We start from the raw sequence: 27,077 nt of genomic DNA, 5'->3' as shown, positions 1-27,077 counted from the left end.
CCCTGCGGGCAGAGATAATGATAAAGATAGGACCCTCAGTCGGGACCGAGGGGCCCGAAGGCGCACCAGCGGGACTAGACGGCCCAAAGAAGTGAGCCATGGCTGGTCGGAGTCGCCGACGGACCCAGAAAGGGCGGGTAGGCCGGCGGCGACACCACAAGGCTCTGCCGGGGAGGTACAACCCGCATCCTCAGCCGCGTTGCGCGACCGGCGAGGGGAAGTCGCAATACGATGACAAAGAGAGCCATAACTTCCTGTTAGAGAAGGGCCAGATGAACCTCCGACATACGATGGCAATCGGGTGGTGTGGCTGGGGGTGGGGGGTAGTCTCGAAGGGGAGGGAGTAGCCCCTTTAGACTATCTGCAAAACACACCTGTCTGACGTGATGTTTTACCAGTGGGGAAGGTGTTGGCGAATCCTGCTGCCCACTGGCGGCCCTGAAAGGTCAGACTAGGAAGGTTTGGAGGCTGCTGCAGGGGTGGTAGGGATGAACTGGCCCACCTGCTGGCCCCCAGACCTACGTCGCTGGGTCCCAAGTCTGCCGCCATTGCGTTGCCCTGTGGCTCATTTGGGTGGATCGTCGTAGGGCACCCCTTCCGTAGCCACGAAAGGGGCGAAAGGCAGACTGCGTGGGGCGAGAAGTAGCCGCGAGGCCCAAGGATCTGGCAGTAACCCTAGAATCCTTAAAGCGCTCAAGTGCTGAGTCCGTATTGTCACCAAATAGGCGACGGCCATCAAAGGGTCCAGAAGGGTGGATTGGACATCCCGTGAAAAAACAGACATCCTCAACCAGGCGTAGCACCTCATGGCTACCGACGTGGAAACCGTTCTGCTCAGAGAGTCGATGGTATCCAGCCCACACCTGATGGTAAACTTAGCTACATCTCGACCCTCAGCAAATGCGTGGGTGAGCACAGCCCAGGCCTCCTTCGGGCAGTGTGGCAGCACTTGCGCAACCGTATCCCAAACCGCATGGGTATAAACGGCCCAAGAGTCATGCGGTGTTTACCGACCGCAGTCCTAAGCTGGCGAAAGAAAACATCTTCCCAAGGTGGTCCAGCTTCTTGAATTTCCTATCTGGGGGAAAAGTAGGGAATGTTCCTTTCGAGGACGAGGCTTGGACCAACAAGCTCTCGAGGGTGGGGTGTTGGGAGAGGAAAGTGGGTCGCCCTGGGCAGCACCATGGCATCGGGCAATCATCTGCTGAGCTTGGACCAAGTGCTCAGAAGGATGTCAGTGAAGGCTTCATTAAAAGGCAGCAGGGGCACCGCAGAGGCCTCTGTCGGCTAAAGCACCTGTCAGGAGGCTAGTTCTGACTGCCACCGTAGAAAGCTCAAGGCCCAAGGCCTCTGCTGCCCTACTCAAACACCACAGCGTAGGAAGCTTCCTCCTCCGTAGCCATGGGTGGGGGGGGAGAACATGCCAAGGTCTGAAGAGGTATCCAGACCACTGGCGTCACCCAACTTCTCTCGTCAGTCAGCTAGTGGGTCAACAGAACCCTTCCAGTCCTCCTCACCCTCCTCTGGCTGCCACTCAGGTCGATAGGGAACGCCAGAGATGAAAAGCGGTACAAAAGTACCATGCGGCCCTGGTACAGTGAGGTCGACCAGCGCCGTTCCGGATCCAGGCCTGGATCCATGGGGGCCCATCGGTGCTGAAGCCGCCGGTATCCAAGGCTCAGGGCCCCCAGCTGAGTCCGTGGGGCCCAAAGTCGCACCTATTGAGTAGGGCTGCCCAAAAATATAGACACTGCAAAGACATCCCGGCAACCACAACGTTGAACACAGAGTCGACCGACGCCACCTACCGATGCACAGGGGTACTGCTATGAACAAATTTCTTAGGATCCAGTCTGACGCCTCGCGGTATTCTAAGGTAAGGAATATAAAAATACAGTCTCTTTTAGATGGTCTTTGCACATGTGGGACATGAACAGCTAGACATCACGCTCCTTGACCTTTGGGATTCATGCAATATTTTCTCAGATTTAGAATCACTGAGGAGAGACTCAAAAAAGAGAGCGCTCTGGATCTGCATTCAAGGGTGTGGAGAACTACCAATAATGCACAGTATTAGGCTTTTTATTAATTCACGGACATCACCAGGTTGCCACCTCTGGTGTCAAGGTGGAGACAACATTTCTGGATTCAGTATCACTCCTGTGGATATTCAGCAGGGGAGGATTTTGCAGGCAGAAGTAACATTCAGAAATGTCCTTATCATTGATGGAATTGCTTTGCAGGGAATGTTAACTCCAAGAAGAATACTATTGGCGTGCCAAAATGTCTATCACCATTGAAACACATCTCAAAACTCCTTGCTAGGACATCTCCAGAGAAGCAGAAACCCAAAACTAGCACCTGAAAGTGGCATGTAATGGGGATGCAGTGCCCATCAACCAAGCAATATTGTCAACCAGGTGCAAATTTCCGCAGAAGCACTCCTCGGACATAATTGTGCCACCTACGAGCAGCTTGAAAACAGAAGGTCAGGCAGTGATCTTGTGAGGACTACATCCAGATGTATGAGAAAAACAGGCCCCAAGCAAGACTGAATGATAAAGAATGAGATGAGTAACAGTGTGCACCTACAGAAGAGAAGAGGGTCTGCCAGTATAATGCAGGCTACTAGCTGTGCAACATAGCTTCTCACCAAACAAGAACATGATGTAGGAATATTCAAGTATTTTGCCATCTTTTTGAAACAGAAAGGCAAGCATTAGCAAGGCCTCTTTGGTTATTTACTATATATGTGCTTTCTGGTCGAAATGCATGATGCAATATTCCACATCTATAAATCTGGTGTACACATTTCAGAGAAACATAGGTGAGAGGTGCTGATAGTTATCAATAAGTGTGAAGATGTACACCGTCAATCCGGAGACAAACCTGCCACAATCCAAAGCAAAAATACAGAGGCTTTGTCGGGTGCTCCTCTCTGGGTAATTGTTTCACCTTAGCAAAAATGGAGCATTTTAGAGGACACTTTGATTATGCCACAAGGGTTAATCATCATTCCTCTTTGCTGACCCATTGCCAGAAGGCACAGTCGAAACTTATCAGTACACACTGTCAAGTTGCTCAGGGTGTTGAATATGATGTCCTTATGATTGAGGAGATTTGAGTCACACTTGTTTTGAAAAAGGATTGCATAAGGGTATGGTAAAGTATATTAAAAAGTAACCTGGCCACACTGCCGAAAACTCTGCCATAAACCAGCCAATCACCCTGTGCACGTTTTGTTACTCAGGGACAGAGAGGATAGGGTGGAAGGCCTGCCCATAGGTCAAGCCCTGCTTTGGATGCCAGTATCTCAAAAACTAGATGCATCTTCTGGCAATCTTGACATGTGTCGACCACATGGTGGGATTGGAGCCATCAGCGACAGATTTCATGGGGGTCTGTGACAGTCGCAGTCTCGAGAGTGCTTGAACCTGTGCTACTTTGGCAGAGACATTGTGAAAGAAAACTGCACTTAAGTGAAAGGGTAAAAGAGAAAAAGTCTGAAAACCAACAAACTTAGAAGAGTAGAAGAGCTCCGGACTGTACCAATGGCATGGGGAAAAAAGGAACCGACATCAGCATGACAAAGCTTTATGGCTCCAGGGACATCACACAGTACCAAATGCAGAGCCAGCAGCCCCAAACGGTGTATGAGAGGTATAAAAACGTTTCCGGATGAAGACTAGTGTTAGGTGTGGTTCCCTTTTTATGTGCAGAATCTGCTTTTGGAGGCACAGGTAGAGTGTGCTTGGCTTTAGCATAGCTGGCTGGACTACATTTAACTATCCACATAGTAATACCATCTTTGGAAATAGCACACCTTCTGACGGGTTTGGAAAAGGCTACAAAAAGTTGATTGGACTTTCTGAACACTTTAGTTTCATCAATATAAAACATGAGTAGCTCTTTTAACATCCAGAGTGTTGTCTTTTCAGCAAGGACCGCATTCAGGTTCCACACTGGTGCAGTTGTATGGAAGAATTAACCCCTTTAAACCCTCCATGGAAGCTTTAATGATTGGGACCTTGAAAATAGATGAAATTTGTCTGTTTTGCAGATATGCTAAAACTGCAGATAGGTGTAGGCGTATGGAAGCATAAACCAGCCCTGTCTTGTAACGGTGGAGAAGGTAGGAAACAAGCTCCTGCACAGCGACTGTAAATAGGTGCAGCTGCCCAGAAACACAGTAGTGCTTGAGCCTTTTCCTGGCCTCTTGTAGAATATCCATGCATTCCTGTGGGAGTTTAAGGTAGCAAACAGCAGGTACTAAATTGTGGGATTGAGCTGTTTGACATATGAGTGCCTGAGTTTGCCCAAATACTGAGAGAGTAGGTCCAGCAACTTGGAGTTTCTCGTGGAGACTGACTGGCATTTCGAGGAACATCAAGTACTAGGGCTGTCTTACCCAGGGTGGCACAACTAGGATGAGAGTCAAGAACACTTGATTCTTCTTCTGCACAACCTACAGGATGAGGGGAAGAAGTGGAAAAGTGTAGGCAAATATCCCTGACCAATTCTTCTATGTAAATGTAAATGTACAGGAATTTATATAGCGCAAATCACCAACTGGTCTCTAAGCGCTTGCTTAGGTAACCCGTCCTGGTATTTCCCAGCGAGATAACCCCGGCAGGGTATCTGCAAGGTGAAAGCCAGGCATCCCGCCACGAGGGACCGTTGTGGAGATTAAGCAAGCTATTGCCCAGAGTCGCAGAGTGTGAACCCGTGAATCGAGTAGGCACCGGAGCGAGAATTGTCGAGTCCATGGACATTTTAGGACTCAAGACCCCGCCGAGCCGGGAATTGAACTCTGGTCCCGGGCTGACCTCTGCTTCCAGGTCTGCCTCCTCTAACCAGTGAGCCACACTTCTCCACTTCTATAGAGAAATGCTCAAGGATACCCTTGCAGGTGAGATCAGCGTGTTACAAATACAAACAGAATACAATTGGAAGGGCTTGAGGAGGGCTTGTTGGTGGAGTTCCCACCAGTAGACCGGTCGATGCATCCTACTGAGCAGGTCTGCAAAATCTTTCTCCCCTCCCAGTAAATGCTCCACCAAAAGGTGAACGTCATAGTGATGTTAGATGAATGCTAGATAATCTGTGCCAGTTGAGAGCGCTGAAAGGAGTGGCTCGCTCCCGCATCTGGATGCAGAACATGACAGTCATGTTATCTGTCTTTTTAGGTACTGGCTTCCCCCTCAGAGGCGGAAGAAACTAATGTCTCGATTTGGGTGCAGTGGAGTCCAAGTTCCTCAAATTGTCATCTAGTGATGGTGAAATCCCCTTTCCCTTCCCCCGAGAGACTCATCTGTAGTGATGGTAAAGATTTGAAGACCGTGATGAGCAACAGGTTGTAGTTGTTGCACCAACGAAGAGAATGTTGTACCCTGGTCGTTAACAACAATGGATCCTTCAAATGTCATTCTGCTTGTGCTCACTGCCATCAGAGGTATTCTTGTAACAGGTGCCTGTGCAGTCTGGCACATGATACAATCGCTATGCATGAAGCCATCATTCCCAACAGTTTCATTACATGAGGACACTAATGGTATGGTGTGTCTGAAAAAGAGAAAGCAGCTGTTGAAATACTATTGTCCTCTGTTCGTTGGGGTATGCTTTGCGTGTTTCAGCATCCAGAACCAAGCCAAGTACGGACTAAATATTTTGGGGCTGAGGATATGAAGTACCGAAAATGCTAGCTGAGTATGTGCTTTGCATAGTTGTCTGCTACCTTTCTTTATCAGTCAGTCAGAAACGGAAACACATGAATGTTGTTTCTATGCAGATGGGCTGCTACGACTGCCAGAAACCTTTCAAGTACCCTTGGAACAATACCTTCAACTCATAGTGGTTTCCACTTTCTACAAAGCAAAGGTACTGGTGATGTGCTGGGTGTGCAGGGATGTATAGGTCCTCGTCTTTCAGATCCAGAGCAGTTATGAAGTTGCCTTGGTGTAGCAAGGAGATGACAACTTGTAGTGTGACCATGTGAAACCACTGTACGAGATAACTCTGTGATATAATATCTGAGGTTACAAATCATGCTCTGCAAAAAGAAAAACTGATTTGGAATTTCAAGTTAAAGTCAGTTTCAGTAGATAAGAACAACATCCATCAAGGCGTTACAGGCTAAGAAAAAAAGCAAGAATTATTTTTTCAATATACGAAAGCCCTGTGAACATCCTGATCTGTGTGTATATTGTGTACAGCGAACTCTAGGTATTATCAAATGTACATCAGATCTACCAAATCTTAAGACACAAGGGATATATTGCCCGAGGTAAGTTTAAGATTTTACAAAGATATTTTAGTGAATGTTGTTGTTACAATACAAAGTATTAAAGCAGAAGAAAAGTTGTTAACACTCACCATTCTCCACTTGTGATTCTATTTCATCTACTGGTGCTATAGTTGGAGCAAGCTGCAGTTGGCTGGTGACAACAGTAAGATCCCATGGCGATACACTCAGAATGTCAGTCATTAGAAGAAAGGGAATATCTGCATACACACGATCCAAAGGTTCGAACTTTGAGCAAGAGAGACATGAATTATTACATCAATGACCTTAGAATTCAACAAATACACACATGCAATCATTGGAGCCATTCCTGAGAATGGGAAGCTATGCATCTGAATGTATTATTTATCTGGCAATCAAAACAACTTTCAAAATAATTCACTGTAACAGATGCGGCCCAAACGAAACCTGGTTATAATAATAACTCCTGCACACTGTTAAAGGCAAACACACTCAGGCTTGATACTTTCGAACTTGGTAACGTGCAGCCTGGCTTTTAACAGATTATAAATTATATTAAAAAGGTATCTACATCTGGATGCAAAAAATGCAAACAGGTCTATTGAAAAGCAGGATCTGCTGCATGGCGTTTAACTGTTGAAATCTGTCATCCGACAAAAGAGGGCTTTTGCTCCAAAAGCCAGCAAGAATAGTATGCTCTAATGAAAAGCACCATCAAACATATGTAGTTTGTGCCCATCTATTAAATGGTCTGTAAACTGAATAACAATGTTACAGTTTGATATGCCTATAATCTGGTTGGGTAGCACATTTTTAGCTTACCCTGTAAAGTTTAAGAGGTCTGTATCCCTCTTAGCACCATTAAGCAGAGCCTGGGCATAGGTGCGTTTTAGAAAGTACCTAACAAAATATTACATGACATTAGTTGCTCCTGAAGCTCAATAAAAGGTTGATTTAAAAAAGACTGGGGAAGGTGGGCTGTTGAGGACGGGTCATGTACCTGCATGCACGCCTGTGAGACACTGGAACATGCAGACATTTACTTAGAGGCCTGGATTTTGGGGTTTGCTTTGGTGGGACTGATTTTTAAAGGTCTGGGCTTGACCAATTTTTAATAATGGTATTGCTTGAACTGCTGCTCTTGTAACTGTTGTGGTGTTGTAACGGTTGTGCAGACTCCACTTTTATATCTTTATGGTTCCTCGCTGCAGTTCTAGGAAGCCATCTTGGTGAGGGACGCTAGTTGTTCAGGCATTGCAGCGAGGGCGCCTACTTAATGCGGTTTCAGGCGCTTCCACACTGAGGGTGCACCATAGGCAAACCCGTCTGTAACCATAAATAGACTTAAGCAAATAGGATTTTAATGCCCTTCACTAATCTGCAAGCATGCATGCAACAGGCAGAAAGAATTACTTGAATTCAGAAAAAGTGGGACAGACTGAGTAGTCATTCCAATTTTTAAAAAAATATGAAAATCACAATCATATGTAATAGCGCGCTGCTGACTCGTTCAGCAATTAGTAAAAGCCGTGACATATGTGACCTAATTATATAGAGAGATTTAGATTTGATTAGCACATCCGAATTTTGGCGAAAAGACGTTTGCTGAATGTTAATAAATGGTTTTGTTGTCTTCCCAGGGTATGTGATAATGAGTGCCTACAGAGAAGAGGAGGGTGGAGGGGGGCTAATAATTGCCAGGCAGGCTTTCAAATGTGAAAAGGTCACTGAGATATCCAGGTGGATTCCAAGCTATTCGTGGTCCGACTGGTTGACTTAACGAGAGTAAATTGCCAATTAGCCATTTGCAATAGACCTCCCAGCAGTTCCCATAGTGCAGTGTTAGATAATAATAATAATAATAATAATAATACCGAATCTTAACACCTTAGCAGCTATGGAACGTCCAGCTCCAGAGCTGAACGTTCCATTGCGCAGGTGCAGTTGGAACGTCCAACGGCCGACGGCAGCACTCCCGAGGTAGTGGTGCCGTCGGCCGTTGGACCGGCGCAGCACTTATGAGGTTATAGAGCGCGAGCGGTTACCTCCGACGGAAGTGTCCCAGCGCTAAGTGTGCAGCAAGAGCCAGGGTGATAGAAGATTACATTTTCTGCGTAAAAAGCCAAGTCTTCAGCAATCTCTAAAGCTGGTTTCAGAAGGTGCCAGCTGTATTCCAGGTGGCTGAGTGTTCCAAAGAAGTGCAGTGCTTGCGGAGAAGGTCCTCCCGCCCAAACGCGCTCTTCTAACTCGTGGGACGAGTAGTTGAACCAGGCACTTGCAGCGGAGGAATCTCGCCTGAATAGATCTAGGCAAGCGAGTTTTTAGGTAATTCAGGCAGGTTCCGTGTAAGGCTCTGTAAGCCAGGGTGAGATCCTTGAATTTTATCCGACTAGCCACTGGCAGCTAGTGTAGAATGCGTAAATGTGGAGAGATGTGATGTTTAAAAGGGATGTGCTTTATCAATCTTACAGCAGCATTTTGAGCGGTTTGCAATCGTTGTATCAAGTATTTCGGGAGGCCCAGATAGAGGCCATTGGCATAATCTAGTCTAGAAGTGACCATGGCATGGATAACCGTTTTTCGGCATCCCTCTGGGAGCAATAGGAGAAATTTCCGCAAGTTCCTTAATTTGCTTAGGCATCCTCCAACAACCTGCTGGATGTTGGGGGAGAAGGATAGGCTATCATCCCACATAACCCCCAGGTTTTTTGCCTTTGTGCTGTGGAGAGTCGCTGGACCCATCTCGGCAGGCCACCAGAGCTCGGCAGGGGGGCGAGTGCCTTTCCCAAAAAAGATTACCTCCGTTTTACCCGCATTCAGTTTTAATTTATTTGTGTTCATCCAGCTCGCCACATCACGAAGGCACCCCTTGAAATTGGCAAAGGCTGCCTCCGACACCTCAGAGTACGGGAAGACCAATTGGGTGTCGTCAGCATAAGAAATTGCAGTGACTCCCCAATTGGCAATCAACGTAAACAGCGGGCCAGATAAATATTAAAAAGCTCATTGGTGTTCTTTACCAATACTTATATAAGTAATGTTACTGTGCCATCTCAATGTGCAATGTGATGATCCTGCTCAGTCGTACGAGTTAAATTGAAATTAAACCACATTAATGTCTCTCTCAGCTTCAAGAGATACCCCCCCATATGTTTCATTTGGTTTGCTGTGAGGATGGGCTAGTAAATCACCTTCTTCTTTCCCTTATAGGGACCATTTTATTATCCCATTTGGTTGGGATAATAATTTTCTGCATGAAAACAAGTAAAGGAAAATTCCAAGGAAGTCATCTAGGAACTCCTGTAACATAGATATTAACACATTTGCTGCAACAGTGGATGAAACGGCTAATATCGGTTCTATAAGCAATCCTAATTTGCACCTAGAACAGTTTAATAATCCCGTAAGAAGAGCTGTTGATGTACTCAGGCCATGCACGAAAACTTGCACCAAACGTTCCAAGACACAAACGTTGAATTAGGAGTCAAGATAAAATGGGGAACAAATTATACCAATTGTAGTATATTTGATGTCAAAGCTATACTTTCGCTGCTAAAATTAAATGGCAGGCATTCAATATTTAATATAGAAAAAACCCATAAAAACTGCTAACGCAACATCCTATTCAGAAAGAATTTTAAATGCACTAATGGTCTCGAAGGCTGTTTTCCAAGCCATTACGGCCTTCATTAAACCATTAGGTTGCTTGAGGGTGGATTGCTCAAAAAGGAAATGCAACCAGTTTGCAGAAATTGTTGAGCAGGAAATTTAGTGTTAACTCTAAGAGAGAACTTAAAAAATGTAAATCATTTCAGTGAACTAAATGCAAAGAACTGCATCGCTTTGGTCAATAACAGTTGGCCATTCGGCTCAGTAGTGGATATTTTCCCAGCCAGAAAACATAGGAACAAGTTACTTCCGTTTTGTAAAAATCTACCTGCTGTATACTCTAACCATAGATTCCTCACCTTGTGAATATTCCCAGGCATCAGGGACTGCATCTGGGAACCTTAAAACAGTACATATTCAAGCTGGTAGGTGGTGTCATGCAGCTCTGCATAGAAGTCCTTCCACTATGGCAGTGACAAGTTAAGCCACATATATGTCACCTATGTGTGCTGACAACTGCTGTTTTCTAGTCGGTCAGTGCCCACAGACATTGAGGCCCTTAGTGGATTGGCATTACCAATGCGCAGAACTCTAAATGTGGGATCTTTTTAGATCTGAAAAGAGTCCAGTTCACAGAACAGTGTCGCAGGAGAGTCAGTGAGGAATCTGCAGTTAGACAGTTACTGAAGGTAACTTGTTCTTCAAATGGATACTTCTAACCACAGATACCTCACCCTGTGAATGGATACCATAACAGTATCTCACACGGTGGTAGGTCTGTGAACTGCCTCATAGCAATAAGTCCTGCAGGTCAGAGCGGGCAAAATGCCCCCCTCGAAAGTACTGACTATCGAGGCAGTAGTACTTAATGAACATTCATACTGATGCCAAAGTAGCCACATGATATATGTCCAAGACAGTCACTCTGTGTGCTAACTCAATGGTAGCAGCTTTGGCCTGGGAGAAAGGAGCCTGCAAGCCTTCGGAGAGAATAATCCTTTGAGAGATGGTCCATTGTCCACTGCCTTGCCCTTTTTTGCCCCCCAAAAAACCTACAAAAAGCTGATCATCTACTCAATGATCCTTGGGACGATCAATATAAAAGCTAATGTGCCCTCTAGTGTTCAAATGAATGCCGTATCTCTTCCTCCTTATTGGAGATGAGGTGGAGCAAAGAATGCCAGAAAGGTGATAGTCTGCCCAACAATAAAAGGAGTGACCACCTTTGAAACAAAGAAACCTCAGGCCCTTAGGACCAATTTATCTGGGAAGAAGGTGGCATAAGACGAGATGACAAAAAAAGCCTACAATTTGCTCCCAAATGTATCCAATGTTATAGCAATGAGAAAGTCTGCCTTCAAAGTCAGAAGTCTCATCAAACAACTTTGTAGCAGCTCAAAAGAACAAGTTACTTACCTTCGGTAACGATTTTTCTGGTAGATACAGTATCTGTCTGTGGATTCCTCACCTTTTCAATATCCCTAGCGCCAGCATTCAATGGAAACTTTTTTCCTAGCTCTCCTCGCTGACGAGGTCGTCACAATGCCACGGCTCCGCTCAAGACTGCGCATGACGTCACCGGAGCCATAAAAGGGTTGTCGTCGGCGTGATTACGTCAATTCCACCCATTTTTTCCGTGCCTCCGAGGTGAACGGGTGACCGACAACAGATTCAAAGTATTCACAGTACACACTTTTCATACAAATACACACAGTGTGAACTTAAAAAGGATAGCCAAAGAATACAAGCATTTCCTATAAATCCACACAAAGGCAGTTGGAAGAGACAATGCAAAACAAACATGTTAAACAATGCCACTTTTGAGGTATACAAGGGTGGACATCGGGGGAAAGGGTGGGTCAGTGAGGAATCCACAGGCAGATACTGTATCCACCAGAGAAAGCGTTACCGAAGGTAAGTAACTTGTTCTTCTGATGGATACATCTGCCTGTGGATTCCTCACATTTTGAATAGAATCCCACAGCAGTCCCACTCCCGGAGGAGGGTGTCCACCCTCCTATACCAAAAAATTCTGCAGGACAGAGCGCGCAAAGTGGCTGTCCCTCCTCACTTCGGAATCCAAGCAATAATGCTTTGCGAAAGTGTGGAGGGAGGTCCAAGTTGCATCCTTACAAATGTCCACTACAGGAACACCTCTGGCCAAAGCAGAAGTGGATGACTTGGCTCTGGTGGAATGAGCTTTAATACCTTCAGGCGGCTCCTTACCAGCCAGGGCGTAGCAGATCTTGATGCACAAGATGTTCCATCTGGATAGAGTGTGCTTGTGCACAGCCTTGCCCTTCATGCGTCCAACGTGGCCCACAAAGAGCTGATGGTCCAATCGCAAGCCTTTAGTCCTATCCAAATAAAAGTTACCGTTCTTTTAGGATCCAGGCAGTGAAGTCTCTCCTCCTCCTTGGAAGGGTGAGGGGGAGGATAAAATGCAGAAAGGGTAATGGACTGCCCTAGACGGAAGGGAGTAACCACCTTAGGCAGAAAAGCAGCCCTGGTCCTGAGGACCATCCTTTCAGCATGAATGGTCAAAAACGGGGGTTTTGAACTTAGAGCCTGAAGTTCACTTACCCTCCTGGCTGAATAATAGCCACAAGAAAGTCCGTTTTGAAAGACAGGAGTCTCAAAGGACAAATATATAAAGGTTCAAACAGAGAACCCATCAAGAAAGTCAGAACAAGATTTAAATCTCATTGACGCATAATAAAGGGAGTAGGTGGAAACCTTTGAATCTTAAAACAATGGGAGATTTAAACAAAGATGGCTGATCCGGCAAACACAGACAAATAGCCCTTTATAGTGGCCACAGCACAACCCTGCTGGGGCAAGAACAGCGAAAAATGAAGAATATCTGACAAGTGGGCCTTTAATGGATTCATGGACTTCTATCACCGCCATTTGACGAATCTAGACCACCTGGAGGAGTAAATAGACCTGGTGGAGTGTCGCCTGGACGATAAAATACCTTCCACCACATCCAGCGGGAGAGAGAAAGAATTCAGGTTGCCCCGGTCAATCTCCAGGCATGAAGGGGCAGGCTCTGGAGGTGGGGGTGTAAAACCTGCCCCTGCCACAGGAGGTCTACCCTCAGAGGGAGACGGAGCGGAGGGTGCGATGAGAGGTGAAGTAGAGCGGTTCACTACACCCTTCTTGGCCAATCCGGTGGCGATCAATATAACTTGGGCCCGGTCTTGGCGAATCTTCCTTAGAACCCGAGGAATCAAGAATATGGGGGGAAAATCCACGTACAGAAGCTCCGAGCCCCAAACTAACTGAAAAGCGTTCCCCATCGCTCCCTGCATCGGAAACTGGAGACTGCAGAATAACAGGCATTACGCGTACTCGATAGTGGTAAACAGGTTCACCCGAGGAGTTCCCCATATCTGGAAGAGGTAATGAACAACCTCCGTATGAAGCCTCCACTCGTGATCGGCCAAAAACCGCCGGCTGAGAGAATCCGCATGCACGTTCAGCACCCCTGCCAGATGATTTACGATCACAAAAATCTGGTGGTCCTGGACCCAGGACCAGAGTCGTAGAGCCTCTCTGCAGAGACGATAGACCCTACTCCTCCCTGCTTGTTGATGTACCACATCGCAGTAGTGTTGTCCGTCAGGACCTGAATCGACTGACCGCGAAGGGAGGGAAGAAAGGCCTTGAGTGCCAAACCTACCGCCCGCAATTCTAAAAGATTGATATGAAGCAATCCTTCCTCTGGAGACCAAAGACCCTTGATTTCCAGGGCCCCCAGATGAGCACCAAACCTTAGGGTGGAGGCAACCGCTATCACCATGGCCACCAATGGAGGAAGATGAAATGGCTTTCCTTGTAACAGGTTGCCTTCCACACTCCACCAAGTCAGGCCTGCTGCAGTGTTTCTGGAGATCCTGACTGTCTCTGAGATCCCCGTTGTGTTGAAACCACTGGCTGCGGAGGCACCACTGGAGTGCCCTCATGTGCCAGCGTGCATGGTTGAGCAACAGAATGCATGAAGCGAAAAGACCAAGCAGACGAAGGACAGGAACAACTGCTCCATTGTGAAACAAAGGGATAATTTCCTGAATGTCCTGAATGAAATAGTACCTGCATGTGGTGGATGCAAACAGGTCTACATGTTTCAGCCTAGTGGACCCTTCAAGGTGTCACAGCTTTTGTCAGGTCCATCAAATAATTATGCTACTGCGTAGAAAAGTGAATTGTAATGAATAAAGAATATAAATTCAAAACCAGTAATCCCAAAGTTGTTGTGTTCGATCTACTTGTACTCGTTTTTTACGGATAAGGAACTTCACCTCAACCTAGACACAGCTCAGGGGAGAGGCACCGCTCTGTCCGTCGGTACCCCGGGCATTCACGGAACTAGAACCGGAGGTCAAGGTGAGGTTCCTTATCCATAAAAAATGGGTATGGCCAGTAAATCGAACACAACAACTGTGGGATTACTGTACATGTAGACCTGTGTCCACCACATGCAGTTATTAATCAGACTGCATTTGCTCTATTTTTAATCCTGGCACCAGGAACGAATCAATAAAGTTCCTGTCGCTCCCGGTAGCTGGTTTTAGTATCACTTCCCTCACATTATAACATATTTCTGTTTTGCACTGCGCCCGTTACCCAACCAGTCTAGTGTCTTTCTCTTCTAAAGGATTTACTATATCCTAAACAGTGTAGGAATAAAAACATCCCTGAGCTCCTCCCTCACAGTGAGGGGGTTGTTGCCCTTGGAGCTAGGGGTCCCTGTCAGGAGGAGAATCCCAGATTATAAAGCATGCCACCTCCGTGGGTGATGGGATTACATTCCTAATTAAAGACTCCCTCAGAAGTACCCTGAGATAATTTTTGGAGTCTCTTTTATTGTCAATAGTTGACTTGTTACTGTTAGGGATTCTATCCTCGCAGGTCTCCAAAATTCCCTCGGATCCCCCTGTTCACTTGTTGTATTCATTGAAGTAATGGTCTGCCAACCTTGTTGAGTGATGGCAGGGATACAGTAAAGTGGTTTTGCAGCGGAGGCTGCTGGTGGGTGAGCAGCTGAGCTGCACATTGTCTCTGCTGGCCTCAACATGGTATCGGGGAGCTGCAGCCCCAACCACATAAGGGCGGACAGGCTTACTAAGTTGGGGAAAGAGGCTGGCGTAGGAGAAATGGAATACCTCTACCACAATCACAGAGGACGAAATTGCTCCCTTTTTCATGGACGTAACCGAAGACCTTGACTTTAATGATGATCTGCCACAGGAACATGACCTTTCTTTCGACTGGTCATGCAGTGGAGTTTGTTCTTGCGGTTCAGTTGGGATTCCTTTGGGTTCAACTGTCAGAGGCCTTTGAGTCGTATTCAGTCTCCAGGCACTACAAACAGACTTTGTAGGGTCCATCACAAACATCTGTTTACAAAAGTCCCTACTAGATTTAAACCATGTTGTTTAACAGGGTGAAAATTCTCCTTGCACACTGGATAATTTTGCTTGAAAGAATTGGTCAGAAGCCAGCATGGGTGTCGCTTTTACACGACTCTGCTTGCCACTTCTGGACAAGAACAATAATGGTGCGCAGCCGCACAACGCCACCTACTAGTGTGCAGGAATACTGCTTTAATGTTTCTGAAGCCAGTCTGAAAGCTGGGGAATATTCACAAGGTTAGGAACATGCAGTTAGAAGTAACAATCAGAAAGATCTTTTATTAATAACTTATCTGGCTGTTTGTAATATTACTACTTTATCTTTGAGCTCTGGTACTGCACCTACTGAATTAAATAATGCCCAGATCTTATCATTAATAAAAGAAAGAAAACAAAAAACACTCAATGAGACCATGGGCAGTATTAACCACAGTCATAGCTGCCCATTTCAGCAAAAGATTTAAACTAGTGACACGTTTGTGGAATCTCACCCATTCCTATATCCCACCCTGGCTGGTTTTCATTCTAGGTAATGCACAGAGAGTGTTGTCACAGCAGATCTGGACTATTTTTGTCTATCTGTGATAAGAATATTCCAATGGCCCTGAGACGTTTAGGGTTCTCAGCAGCATTTGATACCGTTGACCGTCAAACACTCCAGGAGCGAACACCTGTGTGACTTTGGTATCAGTGGCACTGCTTTTGTAATGGTTTCACAGGGTTTTTTTTTTTTTTTAATCAGAGCAGATAGATCAGGTGGACATCAGCTACTAGACCTCTAAACTCTTTCATTTATATTTGGTGCGGTTGGCTCAATTGGTTGAATCATGTGGTATGAGTGCCTTAATGTACGCCTAGGACATAAGCTATTGACGGTAACTATATTCAGAGTTTAGAATTTTTGCAGCACGGTATGTGGAGGGTACAGTACTGGATAGCTCAAAACTGACTAAAAAATTAAATGGAGAAAAAAATGAAATTCTCTCCATTGTCAGACTTCATTAAGGAACTATCCTTTTTTGCGCCAGTAACTAGGGAAAGAATCCACTGGCATATTGTTCGGAATCTAGGAGTAAAAATCGATTCTGGCCTAACCATGAAAATTCAGTTACAATCCTTTATTTGCCAGGAAAGGAAACACATTATGAATGTGTTTTTGTCCACAAGATTGGAATATTGTAACTCTGCCTATTTAAGCCTGTCAACAAAAGGTTTTTAAGGATAAATAATTATGGAACAATTTTTTGGGCTTTAGAGAAATTGCACTGGTTTCCCATCAGACAGAGGATACAATTTAAATGTCTAAGTTTAATGCACAAAACACTGTACAATAAGATCCTTAGTCCTTTATCTAAAAGCTTTTCATTTTAAGTGTCTTAAGATCAGGGAAGGTCTTTCGACTTAATATCCCAAACTTCCGCTGAGCCACGTTAGATGGCTGGGCCTATTCTGTAGCTACAGCAAAGTTGTGGAACAGTCTTCTGCTTGAACTTGGGTAAGAACATGTGTTGTTAATCTTCAGAAAGCAGTTAAACACCTGGCTATTTCACACACGCTAGGCTTTATGCACAAGCTCCACAAATGTCTTGCTTCTGAATGAGATTAGGTTTGATGTGTTCAGCGCCAAGGTACATTTGGTTGTTAGATGCGCTTAATAAATAGTCAAAAATAAATAAACCATCCACCAGAAAGAGTGTTACCAAAGGTAAGTAACGTATTCTTCCAGTGGATATTTCTACCTGCAGATTCCTCATCTTTTGAATCAACCCGAAAGCACTCCTGCCAAATTAGGTGGTGGGTTTGAAGAATGAACTAGAGTAGGAAGTCCCGCAAGACTGAGTGGGCAAAACGACCCTCCCTCCAGAAATAGGAATCAATGTAATAGTGCCTGGAAAAAATGTAGGCATAAACCCATGTGGTGAATTGAGAGACACCCAAAAAAGGAGCATATCATAATTGAGCCATAGTAGTGGTCTTTACCCTAACTGAGTGAGCCCTGAGGCTGTCAGAAGGGCCCTTTTCACCATGGGATGGGAGAGTTTGATACGAAGTACAATCAAGTAGCATATGGTCTGCTTTTGGACTACCTTGTCACTATTTGCACTGGCCAAACCAGTAAATAATCCAGCAAAAGCCAGTGGTCCTTAATCCTGTTAATATAGAATGCCAAAGAGCAAACTGATGTAAACTCTCCTTAGATGGTTGTATGGAAAGAATAAAAAGGGCAGCTTTTCTTCAGCATTGGTGTCCTTTATAGATTCACATACTTGAATTATTCCCTTATGTCAGGTGGTGAAACCATGTTAGTCAGTGTTAACACCAGAGTATACATATACATCAAAATAACATTGTAACAGTCATAAAATAGATGCTGCCAATCCACCTCATTATATAACCCATCTGGCCATTGAGATGCAGAGGTTTAGAGGTCAAACCATCCTCCGATCGTCCAACTGACAGAATATGGTAGCTCTTCCTTGCTGCTACCAGTGGCCTCATGAAAGGTGACAGTGCGAGCAAATGTCAAACTATGTAAGATACCAATTCTGAAGGACTATAGTTAGTTGCAGGTAATTATCTTTCTGCTCCAGCACAGGACTTTCATATAATAATAATCCATATTCATAGACATAAAGAACAGTTGCTTACCTTTGGTAACTCATTATCTGGTAGAGACTATCTAGCAGCAGATTCCTTGCCTTAAAATATTCCCCAGGTGTCAGACTGATTCGGAAATTATTTAGCGAACCCCTTGCGCAGCGGTAGGTAGCGTTGTTTCGCTCCATGTGGCGTTGTCTGCATGCGGATGTAATGTGCAATATGCCTACACAGGTTCTACCCCAGTGCGCTGGCTTCCGTTCTTGACAGTTTTGCCGCACCAGAAGCATGGAGTCAAATTAAGGTGGAATGATCAGTGTTCAAAGGTGAAGCCCTGAAGGATCTCTTCAGTGTGAGATATAAAGTTTGCAGAATGAGGAGGACTGAAGGATCGGTAAGGAATCTGTGGCTAAAAATTGTCTCTACAAGATAATGCATTACCAAAGGGAAGTAACTTGTTCATATGACAGAGGTCTCTAGCCACAGATTCCTTACATTAGAATAGATATCAAAGCAATCTCTCCACAGAGGTGCTTCTCCAGACTGTGTTACACTAAGAAGCCCTGGAGTAAATGCCCATCACGGCAGAACTGACTGTCTAGACAGTAGCGTTTGTCAAATGTGTTCAGCGATGCCTACGTAACTGCCTGACAGATATCCAGGTCTGGGACTCCTCTAACTAGTGCAGTTGTCGCAGCTTTAGCTCTGGTGGAATGAGCTCTTAAGCCCACAGGGGCGGCTTCTTGCCATTGAGTAGTACAGTGTTTCCAAAACTGTAGGTCGCGACCCACTGGTGTGCGGTGAGCTGATTTTTGATGGGTCATTAGCAATAAATAGAGAAGCATTTAAATTCTGTGTTTATTTTGTCGTATTTGCAGGTGTTTCAAAGACAGAGGTCAAATATCAGGCTGCTTTATTCTTTTAACATGGGGATTGGTGATTTATTTTCTTTCCCTCACTGCAAAGTGAGAGGAGTTTTAAAGTGCATTATGTGACAAGGAACGGTATATGTGTAAGTCATCCCTATGGCAGGCCTATTTAGTATGGGGTATGCCCAGACGTGGGTCCCTTGCTCACTACACCACTGGATTCAAGCTAGCCTGGCGGATGAATGGTGATACCCTGAAACCAGTCCCACGATGCTTGTTTCGGGTCCAGGGAGGACCTGGCTTGGCAGTTCGGGCTGGACTATTCCCATAAGAAACAGGGTCAAGACTGATTTGCATATGGCTGGGTACAAACTGGGGTGGGGTGGTAAGCAAAAGAATGATGGATTAAACCCAGATCCTTGTGAATGAGGGTGAATATTTGCATGTCCAGCATTCTGTCCATCAATTGTTTCTTTTGCATATGTCGCCCTAAGTGGTTAGAGTATGCCCAGATGTGGGTCCTGTGCTCACACCACTGGATTCAAGCTAGCCTGGCTGATGAAGGGTGATGCCCTGAAACCAGTCCCAGGATGCTTGTTTCCAGTCCAGTAGGAATTGGCTTGGCAGTTCAGGCTGGACTGTTCCCATAAGGAACAGGGTCAAGACGGATTATGGATGGGTCCTAACTGCGGTGGTGTGGTGAGCAAAAGAATGATGGATTAAACCCAGATCCTTGTAACTGGGCGTGAATGTTTGCATTGTCCGGCATTCCATCCATCAATTGTTTCTTTTGCACCTATTTAGTCCTAAGGCAGGGTGCAACATATCTCAAGGGCAGAACATGTATTTCGCATGTTTGTATAGTAAAAGTGTAAAACTCACCGGTGAGCACAGTTACACGCTGACCCCTCAGCTGTGCTAACTCCGGAATGATGCGGCCAAGGTGTGTCAATCAAGGTATTAAACAACTTATTACATTAAGCCAAACTTGATTCTCAAGTCAAAATTAATGTAACAAGTTGCAGTGTGCAACTTTAACAAAGTTGCCACTTTGTTGCCTTTAGTCCCCTATGCCCATACTGGTTGCACAAAGGATCCTGTCGTAGAGACAGCTTTCTTCCCTCCTGGGGAGACGTGTTAACGACACCCAGGAAAGGAGACAATAGAGGCCTGCTCTGGAAAGAGGTGTCACCTCTCTACTGCAGGAAGTCACATTGGGTGTTGGCCCAAAAGGCGAGCGTCAAAGTCGTTTTCGTAGGGCAAATGGCTAACACTTGGGAGAAGAGCGGCTGCTCCATTGTTTATCCAGAAAGGACAGGCAAAACCAGTTGGCAAACAGGTTTATCCAGGTGCGGGTAGGCCCCTTGGTAGCCACACCTCTGGGATGGACTAGGGAGCTTCACACACCAGGGGAGGGCTCCTGCCCTATTCAAAGTGGACTGAATGGTACATCCCTGGATGCCCAGATGCCACACTTCGAAGGAAGTGGTCATCAAGTGGGAGGGAACTTGGTAGCCCATTGGCTACCAACCACATCCTGCCCTGAGGGCATCTTCTGAGCATTAGCTCTCAGATCTTGACTAGACTGGAAGAAGGACAGAGAAAAGACTGCCATGCTGCACCGAATAGGCGAACAGCAGCTGCACTATCATGGATTACTCTTGCTGCACCTAATAGCTAGCAAAGGAGAGGGACTGTGCCCGCCATCTCCTTATTAAGGAGAAGTCCTCTTCAAAGCCCAGCTAAAGACGTGAGACTCCAAGGGCCAGCTGACTAGCCTCCTGTTCACAGTACAGGGACAAAACAGCTAAAGAAACCTGCTGGGGCAAGTTGATAGCCCAAAGTCTTCACCCCAGCACCATGCAGCACCAGGGACCAGGACCCGGTGCACAAAGTTGCACCCTGGTTCGCTGAGCCTGTTAGTGTCATCAGAGTGCAGCTGGGACCTCCAGAGGACAAGTTAATAATCCAGGAAGGATATGACAGATACTTGGCAACTTGTAGTCCAATGGCAACTGGACTTTTGTCAGTACCGGGAGCACTTCGAGAGATGTAGACCCTCTGACCAGATGACTCTGTGACCAGGACCCAAAACTGAATAAACTCCCTCGTAGCCTATCAATTCCTTACATCAGAACATTGTTCTTCTCAAAGTATCTCAAACATTTATTCACAACTGTGACACTTGACTTTGAAATTTTCCATTATTGTTATTATTTCATAACTTCATATCTTTAATATCATTTCAGTTTTCCTATTCTTTTAATGTATATATTTTCTTAATTCAAAATAGAAAAACAAATTATAAAAATTCATACAAAATGCAAAATTTACACAATCATTAACCCCTTCCCTGCTCATGACGAGCTCAGCTCGTCATGAGGCACACTGGAGCTGTGCTTATGACGAGCTGAGCTCGTCATAAATAAAGAAGAATAGCAATTTCCAGCACAGGATGGGAATTGCCTTAGCAGCCAAGGTGTTAAATACTATTTTCATATAAACAGATCTTATTTAATAGAAAACCAACAGCCCCTGGATTGACTTCAATAAATACAACCATACCACAACCATTCAGACACATACATATTCACACAAGACTTCATACAACCAGCATCTGTACATAGTAGAGGTTATGTATAACAAGAAAAACTTCTGCGACAAAATAGATTTTAAGGTTCAGAGCACCAAGCTCAGCACAGGGTCGACAAAAATAGATTTTAAAGTTCAGAGCACAAGGTTCAGCACAGGGTCGAAGTGCGTTTCGGTGGTGTAAGGAGAATTAGACCACCTTTTTCAGGACCTTTCCAAATACCCTCATCAATATCACAGCTACCAGGGGACAGGAGCAACACTGGTAAATTTTTCAGGAATTATCAGTTAACAGCTATTCATATCGTCTCTTGTTCAAGGACAGAATCCTCCCTTAAACTCAGTGGGGGTAGACTCTGTAATCCAAAGATAGTCTCTTTAATTGAAATACAATGATTCTCTAACTAAATCCTATGGTCCAATACGCGAGAAAGCCAGCCTTGCCCTCAATAAATTAGGGAAGCAATACTCTGGCCAATCTTCTACATTCATATACGTCACTGTTAAAGTCATGGCTTGTGCTCAGACGATTTGTAGGTTCCACTATTTTAAGGAATCCGGTTCTCTGCACGCGATGGACAAACGTTCATAGTTCAATGTAGACCAGAACCTTTCGTAGACGGAGAAGCAGTCCCAGCAAGACCCCCATCGACTGCAGCACATTCACAGCATCCTTGAACATCTTCAGCATCCTTTATCCAAGTGACCGAATTACAACTAGCCCAACGTTTAACCGCATCGCTGCGGCGGTTATTTTCGCGCTACGCGGCTTTTTTCTAAAAGCTGCGTTAGATGACGAGCTCAGCTCGTCATCCGCACACGCCCCCCGTGGCTGATGACGAGCTGAGCTCGTCATCAGCATCGAAGGGGGTAACTGAAAAAGTTACTAAGTGTCAAATTTGTTGAATTTGGCAATGCTTGTTCGCAGTTGAGTAAAATGCTTTTATTTACAATATATTGTAAATTCTATATCTCAGAAACCCTATTGTGGATCTTTTTGTGTTGTGGTGTCTAAAAGTACATAAAAATAAACTATTTTAAGAAATTGGTGTTGAATTTCGAGAATGTCTGTTATTTCTTCAATTGTTATGGTGCTATGTAAGTGCTTTACACTAGTTCCATAGTGTATGCCTTGCTGCTCAGAGCCACAGCTACCTAGGGTTGAGCGTTACATTTTTCTAGAAGCAAACTCTAAGGGACCTAAATGGGTTGGTAAGTGTATTACATAGTGTGGATTGCATAACCACACTTCCTCACAACCTGCAAATGAACTGTATGAATGCATCCAGCAGTTAGGAAACCGAAATGATGCACTTTTGTTTTTGTAATTCTAAAGTGCGCTGGACCAGAGATTGTTATAGGATCAAAACATATAGTTTTATCAGTACAACTGAATGTCTGTGCAAATTTAGTAGCCATTTCAAAGGAAAATGTGCTGTCTGTAAATGACAATGTGCTACCACAAGATGCTTTAGCTATATACACAAATCGCAGCACCTCATGTATATTAAAGGCAGTTGGGTTGTGAAAGTTTCCTGTTCTAAAAAGTGGGCCATGGTGTTAAAAAGTTTGGGAACCAATTGCATAGCAGATTTTAATACAGTGGACAATCCATCTGGAGATTGTACTCTTGTGAACTGCCTTGCCTTTTTTCACATCCGTAAAACCAACAGAGTTTATCGTCCATACAGAAGTCTTCGGTATGAACCATGTAAAATGACAGCGCTCTTTTTGGGTCTAGACGGAGGGGTCAGTCCTCTTCCTTGATGGGATGAGGGGGTGCTAAGAAAGCAGGCAGTATGATATTCTGCCAGACGAGAAAACACAGGTCCTAAAAAAAAGCTTATCTTGGAAAATGGTTGTGTACAGGGGTGAACAGAAAGTGCCTGCAATTTGCTAACCCTCTTGGTAGATATTCTAGCCACAAGGAAGACTGCTTTGATGGTCAGCAGTCTCAAAGGGCAGCTGTGCAAAGACTCAAATGGTGAACACATGGGAAAGGTGAGAACTGAATTAAGAACCCATTGGGGGATAATGAAGGGTGTAAAAGGGAACATATGTTGCAAACCTTTCAAGAAACGAGTCACAAGAGGTGACTTAACTAGGGAAGGTTGATCCCGAAAGCGCAAGAAAGCTGTAATGGCAGAAAGAAAGCCTTTAACTGTGCCCAAAGTGAGCCCTTCCAAGGCAGGGAATAAGGTAAGCAACAGAACTTCAGACAAAGGTGCAGACAGAGGATCAACAGATTTGGCAGTAAACCAAACCACAAACCTATCTCATCGGCAGGAGTACATTGGTTGGTGGAGGACCTGGCTGCTAATATGACATAACAATACTTCGGAAGGAAGGTCAAACAGCCTCAACTGTCAACTTACAATCTCCATGTATGTAGATGGAGAGTGAATGGTTTAGGGTGTAGGACCATGCCCTGCTGCTGCGACATGAGATCCTCCCGACAAAGCAGCCTGATGGGGGAACTCATGCTCAGGAGTTCGGGACACCAGTCTCCTTGCCCAATCCAGGGCCACTAAGATGACTTGGCCCCAGCCATTCTTTATCTTCTTGAGAACTCTAGACAGGAGTGATATTGGGGCCAAAGGCTTACAGTAGTCCTTCGCTCCAATCAAGACGAAATGAGACTGAGCCAGAGCTGCTTTGGAACAACTCCTGATGGAGATGTCATTCTTGATCCGCAGGCATTGACGATTGAGTTGGTCTTCTCTGCCGTTCAGAGAGCCCTCCAGATGTTAAACAACCAGGACAATGTCCTCAGATTCCAGCAATGTCCAGAGACGAAGGGCCTCTTGACACAGGTTTCACAACCAGACTCTGCCCTGCTTGTTGCAACACCACATGGCGGTGGTAATGTCTGTGAAAACCAGGACTAGCCTTTCCTTGATGGAATTAGAAGGCTGTAAATGCCAGTATAATCGCGCTTGGTTCCAACATGCTGATATTGATTTGAACTCTGCCAGAAACCAGAGTCCACTGATCTTCACCTCTACCAGATGGCGGCCCCAGCCCACAAGTAATGCACCTGCCACTACTGTAAGCTCTGGCTGGGGAAGAGAGAGCGATCTGCAGCTGACTCAATAGCAGTCTGTGAGCCACCACTGCAGATCCTTTGCAGTTCTCTCCGATATATGGACCAGGTCTGAGAGATTCTCCTGATGCTGTGCTCACTGTGACTTCAGATCCCACTGCAGGGTCTGCATATGCCAATGGACATGTTTTAACAGCAGGATGCAAGAGGCCAGGAGAACCAGAAGCCTCAGAGTCAGTCTCACCAAAATCCGGGATAGAGGCTAAAACATTGGAATCATAGCCCTAATATCCTGGACTCATTGCTCCGGAGGACAAGCCCGAAATTGCACTGTATCCAGAATAGCTCAGATGAAAAGGTGATTCTGAGATTCATTTGTGACTTCAGTGGGTTAATAGTGAATCCCAGTGAATAGAGGAGGTCCGCCGTAGTCCGAACGTGGGAGCCAATTACCTGGGGCGATCACATCTTCCACAGCCAATCACTGAGGTAGTAGAAGACTGTAACCCCTGAACTATGTGGATGTGCTGCAACCACCGCCATCACTTTGGTTAACACCTGAGGGGCACAGGTAAGGCCAAAGGGGAGCCCAGCAACCTAATAATGCTCTTGGCCTGCCATGAACCGTAGGTAATTCCTGTGGTCAGGCAGGACAGGGATATGGAAGTAGGCGCCCTGTAAGTCCAGTGCAACCATCAGGTCTCCAGGATCAACGGAAAACAGCACCTGAGCCAAAGGGAGAATTTTGAATTTTTTCCTTGTTCAGGAAGTAGTCCATCGCAGAGCATGCCCATGAGGGATATCTGGACATCGCTCAAAAAGCCTGTTGTCCTTAGCGGCGTTATGTTGGAGCACCACGTGGAAGCAATGACTCTGCCAAGTGAATCTGTAGTATCCAATCCGCATCTGATCGTGAACTTTGCAGCATCTCTCCCGTAGGCAATGGCTTGGGAGAGTATGGTTCTGGCCTCTTCCGTGACCATGGGCAGCCCTTGCGCAACCGTATCCCACAGAATGTGGGAAAAACAGCCCAATAAGCACACTGCCTTCAAGAACCACAGTGCCAGGTTGGTGGAAGAGAAAATCCTCTTTCTGAAGGCATCCACCCTCTTTGATTCCCTACCAGGTGGTGTGGTAGGGAACATTAGGATTTATCTTGGAGGTTGAAGCCTGGATCACAAGGCTCTCAGGATTGGAATGCTTGCAGAGGAAGACTGGGCTCCATGGGTGCAGGGCAATAGCAGCGAGAGATAGTTCTGTACACAGGAGTGCCTCTGCAGGACATCAGTAAGAGCTTCACTAAATCGGACTATGGGTTTCCGAGCAAGTCATCAGTGAGAGCTTCTATAAATGGGACTAGGGATTCTGAGCGGGAAACCCTGGGCTGAAACACCTCTGTGAAGACATAGGTCTTGACCTTAACTGTGGGCAGCTGACGGTCCAGCACTTCAGCTGCCCTCTGGACCTCAATTGCAAAAGAAGCCTCTCCCTCCGTAGCCACTGTGGGAGAAGAAAGAGTGCCAACCAGTGTCTGACGAGATGCCCTGACCACTGCCATCAGTCAGGTCTTCATATCATGTGTCATTGGCCATGGACCCTGCTCAGGGGACCGGGGGGGGGAGAGGTCGATCAGAGTAGCCATAGTGATCCTCAGATCCACTCCATTCATGTTGCTCAGAGGACCCTTTGAGGAAATAGTACTTTATATCCAATTCAGGCTGAAGCCAGTCCGTATCGGTAGCAGTGATGGGAAACACAATGGGTTCAACGCACTGATAGGTGTTAGCGACGCCCGGAAATGCGCTTCTGAAATGGTCCCTGGAGGAGGTGGCAGAGTTGTGGCCGGGGGCGATACGGATACACCAACAGATTCTGAGGGATAATCTGGTGCCGAGAGTGGACCTGCCTTTGGAGCCCCAGTTGGAGTTGCTTCTGAACATATCCACCTGAAGGCACTCCAGAGGGATTAAATGCCCAAAAATGAGGCTCATGGACTCATAAAACTCAGAACATTAGGCTGGGGTCACTCAAGATCTGGGAAACTCGTAGAGGACCCAGTGTCAGACATCGGCTCCACATGAACAACCTGAGAGTGGGGCCTGGATTTGTGATAACATTCCCTTGCATCATCCGAAGAATGGAATCAACGCACAGTAGTCACAGTAGTGTGGAACTTACCTGAAGAAGTCTGGGATTGGGATGAAGATGGGCATGACCGACTCCAGGAACAGTTCCAAGACCTCCCTGGTGAAGGTGACCTGAAGCCGAGGAGTTGCGTGGCGAGCGGGGTGGAGTTGCGTGGCGAGCAGCGCGCAGTCTCATGTCGAGCGCAAAGAAGCTTCATGGCCCGCTATTGAATGGCCTTGGAATTCATGGTCCTGCCATCTGCACAGTCTGTGGAGCCGTGGTCCCTTTCCAGCCATCTCAGACACACCAAGTGGGGGGGTCAGTCACAGACATTTGCATGAAAGGCCCAAAACCAGTTGGTTTTCTTTTGGGGACATAGTCCAAAAATCGAGACAAAAAGTCACACTGGTTTAGTTTGACAAAAAGGTTGAAAACTTTATTCAATAATTGACTACGGGGAGCTTGTCTGGATCTATGCTGAAGGTGTGGAAAAGAAGGAACTAATGTCAGCATGCTGGAGTGGTGCCTATATAGGCACTGTGCACGTCCCCTCTGGTGCA

At 45.8% G+C, this 27,077-nt stretch overlaps 1 protein-coding gene across 2 annotated transcripts in view; it reads right to left on the bottom strand.

The window, feature by feature from the left end:
- Positions 1-27,077, bottom strand: part of TRAPPC11 (trafficking protein particle complex subunit 11) — a 461,933-nt gene that overhangs the window by 110,102 nt on the left and 324,754 nt on the right. For both annotated transcript variants that reach the window (XM_086962470.1, XM_086962471.1), the window contains exon 25: positions 6,373-6,529. In XM_086962470.1, the coding sequence (XP_086818596.1) occupies positions 6,373-6,529 (157 nt within the window). The remainder of the gene's footprint in view (positions 1-6,372; positions 6,530-27,077) is intronic.

The sequence above is a fragment of the Lissotriton vulgaris genome, chromosome 3_1 (genome assembly GCF_964263255.1).
Source record: "Lissotriton vulgaris chromosome 3_1, aLisVul1.2, whole genome shotgun sequence".
Classification (NCBI taxonomy): domain Eukaryota; kingdom Metazoa; phylum Chordata; class Amphibia; order Caudata; family Salamandridae; genus Lissotriton; species Lissotriton vulgaris.
Note: the sequence above shows the minus strand (reverse complement) of the source record. Positions and strands in the feature narration are given on the sequence as shown.